The sequence below is a fragment of the Ranitomeya variabilis genome, chromosome 8, assembly GCF_051348905.1.
Source record: "Ranitomeya variabilis isolate aRanVar5 chromosome 8, aRanVar5.hap1, whole genome shotgun sequence".
NCBI lineage: Eukaryota > Metazoa > Chordata > Amphibia > Anura > Dendrobatidae > Ranitomeya > Ranitomeya variabilis.
Window position 1 is genome coordinate 167,495,450 of NC_135239.1, and position 13,587 is coordinate 167,509,036.

At 40.9% G+C, this 13,587-nt stretch overlaps 1 protein-coding gene across 3 annotated transcripts in view; it reads left to right on the top strand.

Annotated features, from left to right (window-relative positions):
• CACNA1I (calcium voltage-gated channel subunit alpha1 I) overlaps nt 1-13,587 on the top strand; it is a 566,555-nt gene that overhangs the window by 379,046 nt on the left and 173,922 nt on the right. For all 3 annotated transcript variants that reach the window (XM_077277427.1, XM_077277430.1, XM_077277429.1), the window contains exons 16-19: nt 4,796-4,896; nt 9,049-9,172; nt 11,386-11,454; nt 11,586-11,770. In XM_077277427.1, coding sequence (XP_077133542.1) covers nt 4,796-4,896; nt 9,049-9,172; nt 11,386-11,454; nt 11,586-11,770 — 479 coding nt within the window. The remainder of the gene's footprint in view (nt 1-4,795; nt 4,897-9,048; nt 9,173-11,385; nt 11,455-11,585; nt 11,771-13,587) is intronic.

The following is a 13,587-nucleotide window of genomic DNA, read 5'->3' on the forward strand; positions in this document are numbered from 1 at the left end:
CCAAACACCTGGATCCACAATTGATGCCAGCAGGTGACATCACTGCCTCTTGCCCTGTACTAGATGCTTGCCAATCCCCTGTCAATGGCGACAGCTGTCCTTTGGCACTCAGTCCCCACCCACCAATATATATCCTGGTGTGGCATCCCTGTCTTGTACCTGCACGTGTCCAGGAACATCACCCGTACCCTTACCAACACACTTACTGGGATTGTCCATTTAATGACCGACACATGGGCAAATGCTTGTGGCCCGGGATACTACATTACCCTCATGGCACATTGGGTTAACATTGTGAAGGCCGGGGCCAAGTTCTACCCTGGCAAGACACATGTTCTACTTACACCAAAGATTGCTGGCCCTACTTCTATCAGGGTTTCTTCCACCTTCTACACCAGTTCCTGCACCCCCTCCTCCTCTTCCTCCATCTCTAATGTGTTATCTCAAAACACGTTGTACACATCAGACAGAAGTTTTGCTGCACTGCCTCAGCGAGGTGGCAAAAGGTTCTGCTGAAGCTTATGTGTCTTAAGGTACCTTCACACGAAGCGACGCTGCAGCGATAGCGACAACGATGCCGATCGCTGCAGCGTCGTTGTTTGATCGCTGGAGAGCTGTCACACAGACCGCTCTCCAGCGACCAACGATGCCGAGGTCCCCGGGTAACCAGGGTAAACATCAGGTTACTAAGCGCAGGGCCGCGCTTAGTAACCCAATGTTTACCTTGGTTACCAGCGTAAAAGTAAAAAAAACAAACAGTACATACTCACCTGCGCGTCCCCCAGCGTCTGCTTCCTGACACTGACTGAGCTCCGGCCCTAACAGCACAGCGGTGACGTCACCGCTGTGCTTTCACTTTCACTTTAGGGCCGGCGCTCAGTAAGTGTCAGGAAGCAGACGCTGGGGGACGCGCAGGTGAGTATGTACTGTTTGATTTTTTTTACTTTTACGCTGGTAACCAGGGTAAACATCGGGTTACTAAGCGCGGCCCTGCGCTTGGTAACCCGATGTTTACCCTGGTTACCAGTGTAAAACATCGCTGGTATCTTTGCTTTTGGTGTCAAACACAACGATACACGGCGATCGGATGACCAAATAAAGTTCTGGACTTTATTCAGCGACCAGCGACATCACAGCAGGATCCTGATCGCTGCTGCGTGTCAAACTAAACGATATCGCTAGCCAGGACGCTGCAACGTCACGGATCGCTAGCAATATCGTTACAAAGTCGTTTCGTGTGAAGGTACCTTAAGGCCCCTTTCACACATCAGATTTTTGCTATCAGTTGAAATCTGTCGAATTTTGAAAAAAACAGATCCGGCGACTGACTCAGTACCCTGCTCTTCAACTTTGCAATGTCTGACACTTTGTGGCTGAATTGCTGTGGTTCCTAAATGCTTCTACTTTTTTTAATAACTTACAACTTACAGTTGATGATGGAATTACTAGGAGGAAAAATCATTGTATGTGCATAGAATATCAAGTTATTGGTAGCATATCATCTGTTGACACAGCATGTCCTGCCGATAGCAATGATTTTTATCCCAGCTTAAAAATCATTGCATCGGATGAACTAACATTTTACTGGTTTGTCTGATGACTTTCTTTTTAGAGGGGTTAATAATTGGGAATGATCATCCCTCTGTATGCTTATTTCCTGATTATCGCCCATCAAAGTGTGTAAAAGGGTTTTTTCACGTTTGGAAGTTATTCCTTATCAATATGAAGTCAGATCTAGAAAATAACATTACTAGGTTTTTGTACCTCTTCCCTCTTAGTGCCCAACATAAAGGTTATACAGGTGACTACCCAGTCACTGCTGATCCAACTGGTTGGACCCCTGTGATTCCAAGAACTGTGACTCTAAAGACCCCTGTGTGAATGGAATGGTGGTAGCTACATATGGGACTGCCAGGGATCACCGAGCCTTGTGCGAATGGAATGGTGGTAGCTACATATGGGACTGCCAGAGATGACTGAGCCCTGTGTGAACGGAATGGTGGTAGCTACATATGGGACTGCCAGAGATGACTGAGCCCTGTGTGAACGGAATGGTGGTAGCTACATATGGGACTGCCAGAGATGACCGAGCCCTGTATGAATGGAATGGTATTGCCTGTGATTGACCAATCCTCCATTCACACAAGGCGCTCTAGAACCCCAGTTTTCAGTTTGGGGGGTTTCCCAGTGGTCAGACCTTCAGCGATCTTGAAGTAATTCCCATCCCAATATCTTTGTACACATATAGTACAAAATTTGGGACTTACAGTATCTTATTGTCTTCTTTTTATTTACTTTTATTTACGTCATATATTTTGCTAATGGTATAAGGGAAATTCAGCACACTGTGCACTGGCATCCTGGTTAGCTACGGGTCTGGTCCACACAGTACCCTCCTTGAATACACCGTGCTGCAGTATTTTAATACCATAAACTGTCATCATTTTTAATTCCTCTTTCATTTGAATGTAATATGCACAGAGAATAGAATTGGTTGCACATTAATCATATGGTGGTCTACACTGCTCTAAAAATAGAACCAGAAAATTACAAAAATCATCAAATTTACTATGACTTATTAATATCTGTCTGCTTAGAACGATCCTCCAACAATAGGTTGATCTCAGTGTGTCCAGCTGTGAAAAGCCTAGCAATCAGATGTAATCTGTCTTATCACCCAGCAGTAAGTGTCAATACGCTCAGCAGGAAAAATGAACATTATGCAGATTACATTGAAATCAATGGGTTGCCACTGTAATGCTGTCTGAAATCAATAGGTTGTCTACTCTTTGACTTGGAAAAAGTTAATTTAAAAAGTGTGAAAATTAACATACATGATTTCATTCTTCTGTGATCAGCACATAGATCAGTTATTTTCAGGTGCGCCGTAGACAATGAATGGAACAGAGGTTGAGCATTGAGCTCAGTTTTGGGATCACACAAGGGGTCCTTCAAGATTGGACTCACAGCAATCAATAAGTTATCCCCTATCTTGTGGATAGGCAATAACCTAATATATTGGGAATAACCCTTTAAACATTTAGTGGCAGGCAACCCAACATTGTCCAGTGGACGCAGTGCCGGATTACCAAGTAGACATAGCAGGCATTAGCCTATGGGTCCCATGTCTATTGGGGGCACCTGCGCAATGGATAAAAAATATTGATTTGTTATTAAACGAAATGTAGAATTAGCGGCTGACAATGGAGACCAAATGGAGCTTTGGAGCTCCTTTTTGAACCTTAGAGCAAGTAGTTGTGAATTGCTGATTTAGCTTTTGCTGGGCATAGTCAAGAATAGTAGTGGAGGAGGGGCATCAATGCAATCAGGCATGGTAATTGTGTGATTGGATAGTGATTGGGAGTGGATTACAGGTATGTGGCTGCAAGTTATTGCCAACTCTAGATCATAATGGAACATTTATGAGCAGAAGCTTCGGGAACACAGATGAGTATATAGAAAGAGACACCCGTGGTAGACATTACCTCTCTGGCTTAGAATGAAATTTGACTAACTTCATTTTTATTCCGTTTCATGAAATTTAATTAGTGTAATAAAATTAATAAAGTTGTTGTTGATAAATTTAATAATGTATTAGAAAATAATTTGCTGGAGGGGGCCGCAAGATTTTGACCTGCTAGTAGAGTTGAGCAAATTTCTTCAGGTCCCCGCTTATTTGGCAAGCTACAGCACTTACCGAATAAGCTGCAGAGGGAACCCGGATACATGGAGCGCGCCGGCTGATCAGGTGATTGGCGCCACAGCTGCATGTGTCATGGCTGTGTCACTGTAACAGCACATGCATGGAGAGCTAGTGTGTTGGGTTCCCTATAGCTTTCCGAATAAGCGGGGACCCGAAGAAATTTGCTCAACTCAACTTACTAGAGGTTCCCACAGGGCTTAATCCAGCACTGGACCATTTATAAAGCATGGTTGCCTCGAATCAAAGGCAAAAAGAAGTCAAGATGTATAATGGACGCTAAAAGGAAACATCCATTTTGAATCTACCATTTAGCAGGGGCTTTTTCCATTACTTGTCTTGGCTTATTTAGTCTGCAGATTGATTCTGCAGCACTATTGTACCAAATGTCAACCGTAGTTGGGTTTGCCTGCTCAATAAGTAATTTAAGCAACTCGAGTTGGATGCGCCCAATACTTTCTCTACACACATTGTCCATGGAACATCACCATTGAGCATTCACATGAGATGGTAATGAGAGCCCATCCATATCTTAGAAATACTTAGAAAAAGACAACATTATTATGTTTTTGGACCAGCGTAGAGGTCATACAGGTGACCACTATTGGTGCTTTGTGTGGGCACGTATCCAGATTACTACAAGTCTCTAGGGCTTATGTGAGTGCTGCTGTATCTGATACACACTAATGTTACTTGTCTAATGGGGTAAACACGATTCAGCAACCATTAAGTAGCAATTATGATATGATAACATATAATTAATCTATTAAATAGAGATGTGTCGACTCGAGTCAACAGAGACTTGGATTGGCCGTAATCAGCAGAATATTACTCTTCAAAGGATCTTTGAAAAGTATTTACATGAAAGGGACTGATGGCAGCAGAACGTAATGGTGTTTTTAGGATTGCGGAGTAAACACTGTGACATTCACAGAGTTTACTGGAAAAATGACACATTGCTGAATTGTGGCAGCAGATGACAGCTCCAATTACATATAAACAAGTGACTTGTAAATGCTAAGTGAAAATAAAAAAGAAGATACGGTAGTTGTAGTGCCGTGTGCCGCCATAAGATATTATCGCTTCTCTCTACAGAGTTTATGCTTCCGAATCAGAAAAATGATTGAAGTGTACCGGCCTGACTGGTGTGAATTACGGGAAGACTGGTCCATATTTCTGTTCTCACCGCAAAACAGGTAACACATTAAAACTTATTAGTTGTATCCTTATGGTCTCTGGTGGTCCAGCCGGCTGCCCCTTGGCATGTAAATCAGATTTTTGGAGTACAGATGATGGCAGTGAAAGTATCATCACCTGTGTGTAACTGTGGGGATTAGCTGCTGCAGGGAATTATTTAATAAACACAACCCTCAGAGGACAACACAGGTGCTGACTCTGTCACTGCCATCATCTGTACTCCAAATGAGTATGCTTAATGAAGCTTAAAGCAGGAAAATGGATGGGTGAAAAGAAAGGGTATAGAAGTCATTTACATGTAATGTTTTTGCAGGAATTAAGCAAAATTCCCCAATAAATTGATTTGTAAATTTTCATAACTTTTTGTGCTGGACAAAATGATTAAAAAAGTGAAAGCTTAGTAACTCTTAAAAAAGCTTACGTCTTCACACAAAGCCTCTCACAACAGTATATTGTGCCCAGGATCCGATTCCTAAGCTTATAACTTGTAATTTTCAGAGGGTGGTTCCTCTTTTCTCACTTCACGGCATACAATGTTTCTACCATCGACTATTTGGCTTGCCTACCATGACCTGAAATCCAGTATGCAGTTTGACAGACAGGAGAGCAAGAGCAGAAAGACTCTTTCCCACTTTCTGTAATTAATTTCCATTTCTTAATAACAGGAATGAACAAGATTTGTAAATTCTCTTTTTTTCATATTATCTATGAATGATATCAAGTTGTCAATAAGAACAGTGACCATTGAAATGTACATTTTTGATGATGGCTCTTGCGTTGAAATTTGGTTGAGTAACAAATATGAGTGTATGTAGTATAGTGCATAATGGTAAGGTCAGCATAACAGAAAAGGAATACTTTGGACAAAATCCCTACAGTATATCATGTCTAGTACAGAGCCTGACATAGTTACATAATTACATAGTTAAATAGGTTGAAAAAAGACCTTGGTCCATCAAGTTCAGCCTTTCTCCACCAATTGTACATTTCGTCACTAATTTAACTATAATGTTATGTGCATCAAGGGAATCGTCCAGCCCTTTTTTAAAAGCTGTTAGTGTCTGTTAAGACTTTAAGGTGGTAGAAGTGGAGTGATAGTGCAAGGATTGTTTCTGTGTTTTTTGTACCCTGGGTCCTTTGTTATATGTGGAAGGAGGTTTGGACTTTAACCCCTTTCCGACACCAGGTGTAATAGTACACTGATGTCGGACTCCTGCTGTTTGGTGCGGACTCCGGCACTGAGCCTGCACCTTTCCGGGCACATGACAGCTGATATATACAGCTGATATATGCCCAGAACAGCAGCAGGTGGAATCGCGATCCTCCCGCAACTGTTAACCTGTTAAATGCAGCTGTCAAACTCTGACAATGTCATTTAACTTGTGCTTCCAGCAAGAGCACCGAAAATCCAGCCCATCGATGACCCTGTCACGTAATCGCGGGTCACCGATGGGTTCGCATGACAACCAGAGGTCTCCAGAAGACCTCTATGGTTGTCATAGCTAGATTGCTATGAGCATTGCCAGGTAGTCAGTGCTCATAACAAGTGAGCATTTCTGCTACATACAGGCGATCTGATCATCGCCTGTATGTAGCAGAGCTGAACAGACAATTGCATCTTCTAGTCTCCCATGGAGACTATTCTTCAATAGAATAAAAAGTAATAAAATGGAAAAAGTAAAAAAAAAATGTATTGAAAAATATTAAAACAATTTTTAAAAAAAGTTTAAATCACCCCCCTTTTGCCCCATTTTAAATAAAACAATTAAAAAAACAAATATACACATATTTAGTATTGCTGTGTTCAGAATCACCCAATCTATCAATATAAAAAATGAATTAACCCAATCGTTCAACGGTGTAGAAGGAAAAAAGTAAAAACGCCAGAATTACATTTATTTGGTCGCCACAACATTGAATTAAAATGCAATAACGGCAATCAAATGATCGTATCTGCACCATAATGGTATCAATAAAAACGTCAGATCGGCCCACAAAAAATAAGCCCTCACCCAGCCGCAGATCATGAAAAATGGAGACAATACGGGTATCGGAAAATAACGCAATTTTTTTTTTTTTTTTTTAGCAAACGTTGCAATTTTTTTTTCACCACTTAAAAAAGAAACTAGATATGTTTGGTGTCTATGAACTCATAATGATCTGGAGAATCATAATGGCAGGTCAGTTTCAGCATTTAGTGAATATGGGGAAAACAAACAACTGTGGGATTGCATTTTTTTTTGCAATTTCACCACACTTGGAATTTTTTTTCCCGTTTTCCAGTACATGCTATGTTAACACCATTGGTATTGTTCAAAAGTACAACTCATCCTGCAAAAAACAAGCCTTCATATGGCTACTTTGACCAAAAAGTAAAAAAGTTATGGCTCTGGGAAGAAGGGGAGCAAAAAACCGAAAATGCAAAAACAAAATTACCTCTGGTCGTTAAGGGGTTAAGGTCTTACCTAAGCATTGAGAAGACCAATTCATTTCATCATTTTACTTTGTTTGCTCAATAGATAAAGGACACTTTGAGCTGGACATTGCACCATCCCACAAAGTCATATAGGAACAGTTTTTCTTTTTCTTTTGTGACCCTCCATTCCAAAGTTATGCCCTCCTGAAATAAAGATGTAAATTTGCCCTTCAACTGGGTTGCCATATGTCCCAGAACTTCTATGTAGGCATTTCCCTTTTCCCCCCATGATGCTAGCCAATCAAAATAAGGCCACGCCCACAGAGAATTTTTGCGGTACACACCCAGTTACTTAAAAGGAAAACTTACATCTTTATTTTTGAAGGTTATAACTTTAAAATGGAGGGGAGCAGAAGAAAAAGAAAAACTGATCCAGAATCAGTGGAACAGCAACGATCTAAGCAGGCCGTACTGCTTGGTACTTTTTGGATTCAGCAAGTGTTCCTCTCAGCACTCTACTAATATAGCATAAAGTGTCCATAGGAAACTATGATGAGAATTTGAAGCAATTCTAAAACCAAGCAATCTACCAACATTTATTAATCAATAAAAGCAAAAAAAAATAGTAAAAAAAAGTCTAGAAAAAAAGTCCTTTTAAGGTTACTCAGATTATATTACATTAAAGGGTTTAGCCCACTAGGTCGCTATTTCTATTTGCTCCTAGCAGCATGAACCCTCCTAATCTGAAAGGTCTGATTTGTGAGACAGGACCATCTAAACCAGCCAGCCCCCTCTTAACCACATCCATTAAATGATTCATTTTATGTTACGGACTAAAACATTTTGTGCCTAAAACAAAACTCAGCAGGCAATTATTGAATCAGAAATTGGAGAGCTGTAATGATACAAAATAATCACCGGTTGCCCAAGATGCAAAATATTAGACTGGAAGTTTAATAATTCTCTATCAAAATGACTCTAACTCATTGAAGGAGCAACACACAGAAATATGTATTGGTTTAGGAATCAAATTGGCATAATACAGCAACACCATAACCCCTTGCCTTTTATGTAGTGCTACAGAAAATAGATCAGTGCAGTAATTTATGTTTTGAGATTACATTTCCGGACTCCTATGGCGGTAGATTTGCATTTCGGTTCTCTAAAGCATTGAAAAGCTGCGTTTGATTAAACTCAGAAGCTGTTTTCTTTCATCCGATGGCTGAAAACACTCATGGAACATCCTGCTGTCTCCCTGCTCCACTCCTTCTAGTTCACTAACTACCATGAAACTATGAGATGAGGTTCACGCGACGCAGAAATAGCTGTGCTCAGAGTCAAAGCGTAGAAAATTTTTTTTTACAAGCTTGAGAGGTTTTTCCAGGACCTTGGACAGCAGCTGCAAGGATGTTATGGCACAGAAATCACTGTACGTTACAATGAGATCATTCATTATAGCACTCGCCAGCCAAAATATGCAATTTAACTTTCTGGCACCAAGTTTTAATTACCGAAGTATTGCGCGACATAAGCTTGAATATAATCCAGCAAGCGCTGAATCCTCAATCTGGTCTGACAGACAGGAATAATACAAGCGCTGATCGGTTTTGTTTAGACCACAATGATTATTTCATACGCGGAGCTAATACATAGAGTGGTGTCGTGGAGTGGCGGGGTTTTTTTAGGCATCGTCTCCGGATTGAGCTGTGATTGCCTCTGTCTCCGTTCCATGCAGGTTTCGCATCATGTGTCAGACAATAATTGCACACAAGCTTTTCGACTATGTGGTCCTCGCATTTATTTTCCTCAACTGCATCACTATTGCTCTGGAGAGGCCTCAGATTGAGCACAAGAGTACGGTGAGAATCATCTTTATTATCCTGGAATGCCGGGTTCTTCTTCGAGTGACTGAGGTAATATAACCTGATTAAGTCAGTAAGCCGAGAGAGGAACGACAAGGTTAACCCCTTCAGAGCGTGCTGAATAAACACTGCTAACTCTGGCAGATGCCACCTAAGCATGGTGATACTACGCAGACTAATGGGGAATATCTCATGGTAATGATCCGTTGGTAAAATGAGCTCCAATCTACCATATAATCATGTTGTTATCATGTGCAAGATATGCATTTATATGTTACAGTGATTGTATGCTATTTCGGAACTGTAATTGTTTGTATTGCTTGCAATGAACCATCATTTCTTACAGCTCCACCATTTTGCTATTATTTCTCATAGAAGTGTATGAATAAATTGACAATTCGGTTCTTCTAGTTGGGGTTCTGCCTCTGCACAGTCCGAGGACTCGTGCACATGGTCATGGCGATCTGACAAAACATCGGATCCAGGCTCAGACTAGACCATAGGGAAACAGGGGAATCTCCCGGTGGGCCCTTGTGCAGATATTGGCTCCCAATCCCACTATATGGGCAGTACTTGGCCTCTATATAGTCTGAAGGCTCGTGCACATGGCCGGAGTTTTGGCCTGAGCGTGATCCGACAAAACATCAGATCTAGGCTCAGACTAGCTCATAGGGAAATAGGGGATCCCCCAGTGGGCCCCTGTGCAGACATTGGCTCCCAATCCCACTATATGGGCAGTACTTGGCCTCTGCACAGTCTGAAGGCTCGTGCACATGGCTGTATTTTTGGCCCGAGCGTGATCCGATAAAACATCGTATCCAGTCTCGGACTGGCCCATAGGGAAATAGGGAATCCCCCAGTGGGCCTTTGTGCACATATGGGCTTCCAACCCCACTATATGGGCAGTACTTGGCATAATTCACTTGATTCATTCTGTACAGAAAAAAGCAGCATCTCATCATTCATTAACCAAACTACCCAGTTTATTATTATATAGAGATATAGATAGATTTGTGAATGAGGGTAGTATAATATTTGCATGCAGGTGAAAAGTAGGCCCCCTAAAGTCAATGTTACTAGTGGGTCCTTGGCACCCTAATCCGACACTGATTGGGTCACACTCAGACCAATGCTAATCTATGAGGCTTTGCACATGTCTGATTTGTCTGAGAAAAAAAATTGATGGATCCGATATGGGAATCGCACTCAGCCATGCAAGTCAATGAGTCCACGGAAAACATCGGAGTGCATGCAAATTACATCTGAGAAAAGACTTGTTGGCTTTCCTGATGCGTCTGTTTTAGTAACTAGTAAGTATTCCTTATAAATCAACAATTCTGGAGCGAGTTTTCTCATAACTATGTATTTTTCTGTTATTCTACCTAAAAATGTAAGAATAAGTTGACAATAGTTGCTGCCATTCCTACTATCAAAGAGGTCTGCCCCTACATAGTCAGCAGTGACTGGACCATGTCAGGCTGAGGTCACACTAGTATATGTTCTCTCATACGAGAGAATCTCGCAAATTAGGCAAATCACACTGTGATTGATCTGATTCTATTGAATGAGGAGATGTAGAAAAAAAATTCACCATCTTCTCCATTCAGTCAGTTCTTGAGAATCGAACTGTCATCTGAGTTCAGTCTGATGGTTTCCACATTTTTATTGAGTTACATGGCCAAGTGCGATACGAATATCGGGTGATAAATCGAGCATGCTGCAATCTTTTTTTCCTGGACCAGCTCTAGCCGAGGAAAAAAATGGACATGTGCCCATTGGCATGACATGGGGATGAGCGGATAGCATTCGGCCGATTTATTAAGGCCGTCTTCATGATTCGTAAGGATAGGAGATAATAAGCTGATCACTGGGTTCCTGAAGTTGGGATCCCCAGAGATCCCAAGAGCAGGACTCTGCAGATATTGAATGGAGAAGCAGTGTGCATGCTTGACCTTATTTCCTCTTAATCCCATACACCCATGTTTCTTCACATCTCGTTGAGTCTTGTTATTTTTCAGCCGGTATAATGTGCTAGATGCTATGGTTTAAGTGCAACCCAAAATAACTGCTCACATTATGTATCTGTTCATAGAACTTCCCGGCTGTTATTTATTATCTGTAAGACCCATATCTCATGTCCTAAGCCTCTTTACCTTTCTTCTTTTGTGTCAGCTCCATTTATACTAATGTTATTTCCTTATCTCCGACAGGAGAGACTATTTCTCAGTATATCAAACTACATATTCACCGCTATCTTTGTAGCTGAGATGACATTAAAGGTATGTCAATGTATTCCAATCCGAGTCAGTCAAATATTTATTCACATTTGTCCTCTCTTTATGGAAATGAAGTTCTGCTTATCTTTATTTCCAGTATAATCTATCTCTATGTCTTTCGTTGTTTTCTTCAGGTGGTTTCTCTAGGACTTTATTTTGGAGACCAGGCGTACCTCCGCAGTAGCTGGAATATACTAGATGGGTTCCTTGTCTTTGTGTCATTAATTGATATTGTGGTTTCTGTGGCATCTGCTGGTGGAGCAAAAATTCTTGGAGTTTTGAGAGTTTTACGACTTTTACGGACATTACGACCTCTAAGGTGAATAGAATTAAACTTGTATTTTCTTACAAGCTAAAACAATGGGACGACAGGTAAAAAGTAGTGATATATTGTTTTATGCAAAACTTAAATTCTAAAAAAAAGTTGAGATTTTTTTTTAAATGGAAATAAAACAAGGATGCAATGATTTGGAAATTTGTTACAGTTATATTTTATGCACAACAGAACATGGATCACAGATCAGAAGGTGAACGCTGGACATTTTCCATTTCTTTTTAAAAATTAATTTATTTAGAAATTGGTGGCAGCAAGACATCTCTAAATAATCAGTGACAGTAATGTCTACCACTGTGAAGCATCCCTTCTACTTTTCACAACAGTCTGTAAATATCTGGGAAGTGAGGAGACAATAGCTGGAGTTTTGAGAGAGGAATGTTGTCCCGTTCTTGTCTGATGTAGGATTCTCAATGCCCAACAGGGTCTTTGACAAATTTTTCATATAAAAATGTCTCAAATATTTTGTATTGGTGAAAGGTCTCAACAGCAGGTGGCTACTTCTTCACATGAACTCTTCTTCTGTGGAGCCATGCTATTGTGATGGATTTTGGAAGTGGTTTAGCATTGGCTGAAATATGCAAGGTCTTCCTTGAAATAGAAATTGCCTAAATGGAGCATAAGCTGTTCTAACACCTCTCTATAATGCTTAGCATTGATGGCACCTTTCATGTGTAAATAAGGCAGCACACTGCAGCGCTGAAACATGCAAACATGAAACATGAAAACTGAACTGCATTACTGAACTAGAAATATGAAAAATGAGAGCGTTTAGCCCATAAAAATGGCCAATTTTATGTGTACCTGGTAGTCACTTTAGGGCATCTCTCGTATACCAGGTCCTACGCTTTCCTTTCCTCGTTGAGAATAAACGTCTCCATCTGAATGGGTACCTGTGAAACCTCTTCTTAGACTAACATTCTCTCTTTCTGTGGAGGGGTAATGGACCTGTTGCCATTAAAACACCTGTGGCTAAGAGGCGGAGTGCTCGGTCAGAAGGCTATAGAATACATTTCAAAAAACTGACCGTCACATCCAAACATAGACTAAGTGTGAACAGGTGCTGAACCTAGAGTCACCAACTCATATACAGTCAAGTAAATAAGGCAGCACACTGCAGCGCTGAAACATGCAAACATGAAACATGAAAACTGAACTGCATTACTGCACTAGAAATATGAAAAATGAGAGCGTTTAGCGCATAAAAATGGCCAATTTTATGTGTACCTGGTAGCCACTTTAGGGCATCTCTTGTATACCAGGTCCTACGCTTTCCTTTCCTTGCTGAGAATAAACATCTCCATCTGAATGGGTACCTGTGAAACCTCTTCTTAGACTAACATTCGCTCTCCTTTTTCATATTTCTAGTGCAGTAATGCAGTTCAGTTTTCATGTTTCATGTTTGCATGTTTCAGCGCTGCAGTGTGCTGCCTTATTTACTTGACTGTATACGAGTTGGTGACTCTAGGTTCAGCACCTGTTCACACTTAGTCTATGTTTGGATGTGACGGTCAGTTTTTTTAAATGTAACCTTACATGTGTAAGCTGCCCATGTCCTAGGTACTAATGCAACCCCAACCATCAGAGATGCAGGAACTGTGCACTGAAAACAAGCTGGATGGTCCTTCTCCTCTTGAGTCTGAAGGACACAGCATCTGTGGTTTCCATAAAGAATTTCAGATTTCGATTCATCAGACTACAGAACAGTTTTCCATTTTGCTTCAGTCCATATTAAATGAGCTTTGATGCAGAGAAGACAGCAAAGTTTCTGGATTGTGTTGATATATGGTTCCTTCTTTGCT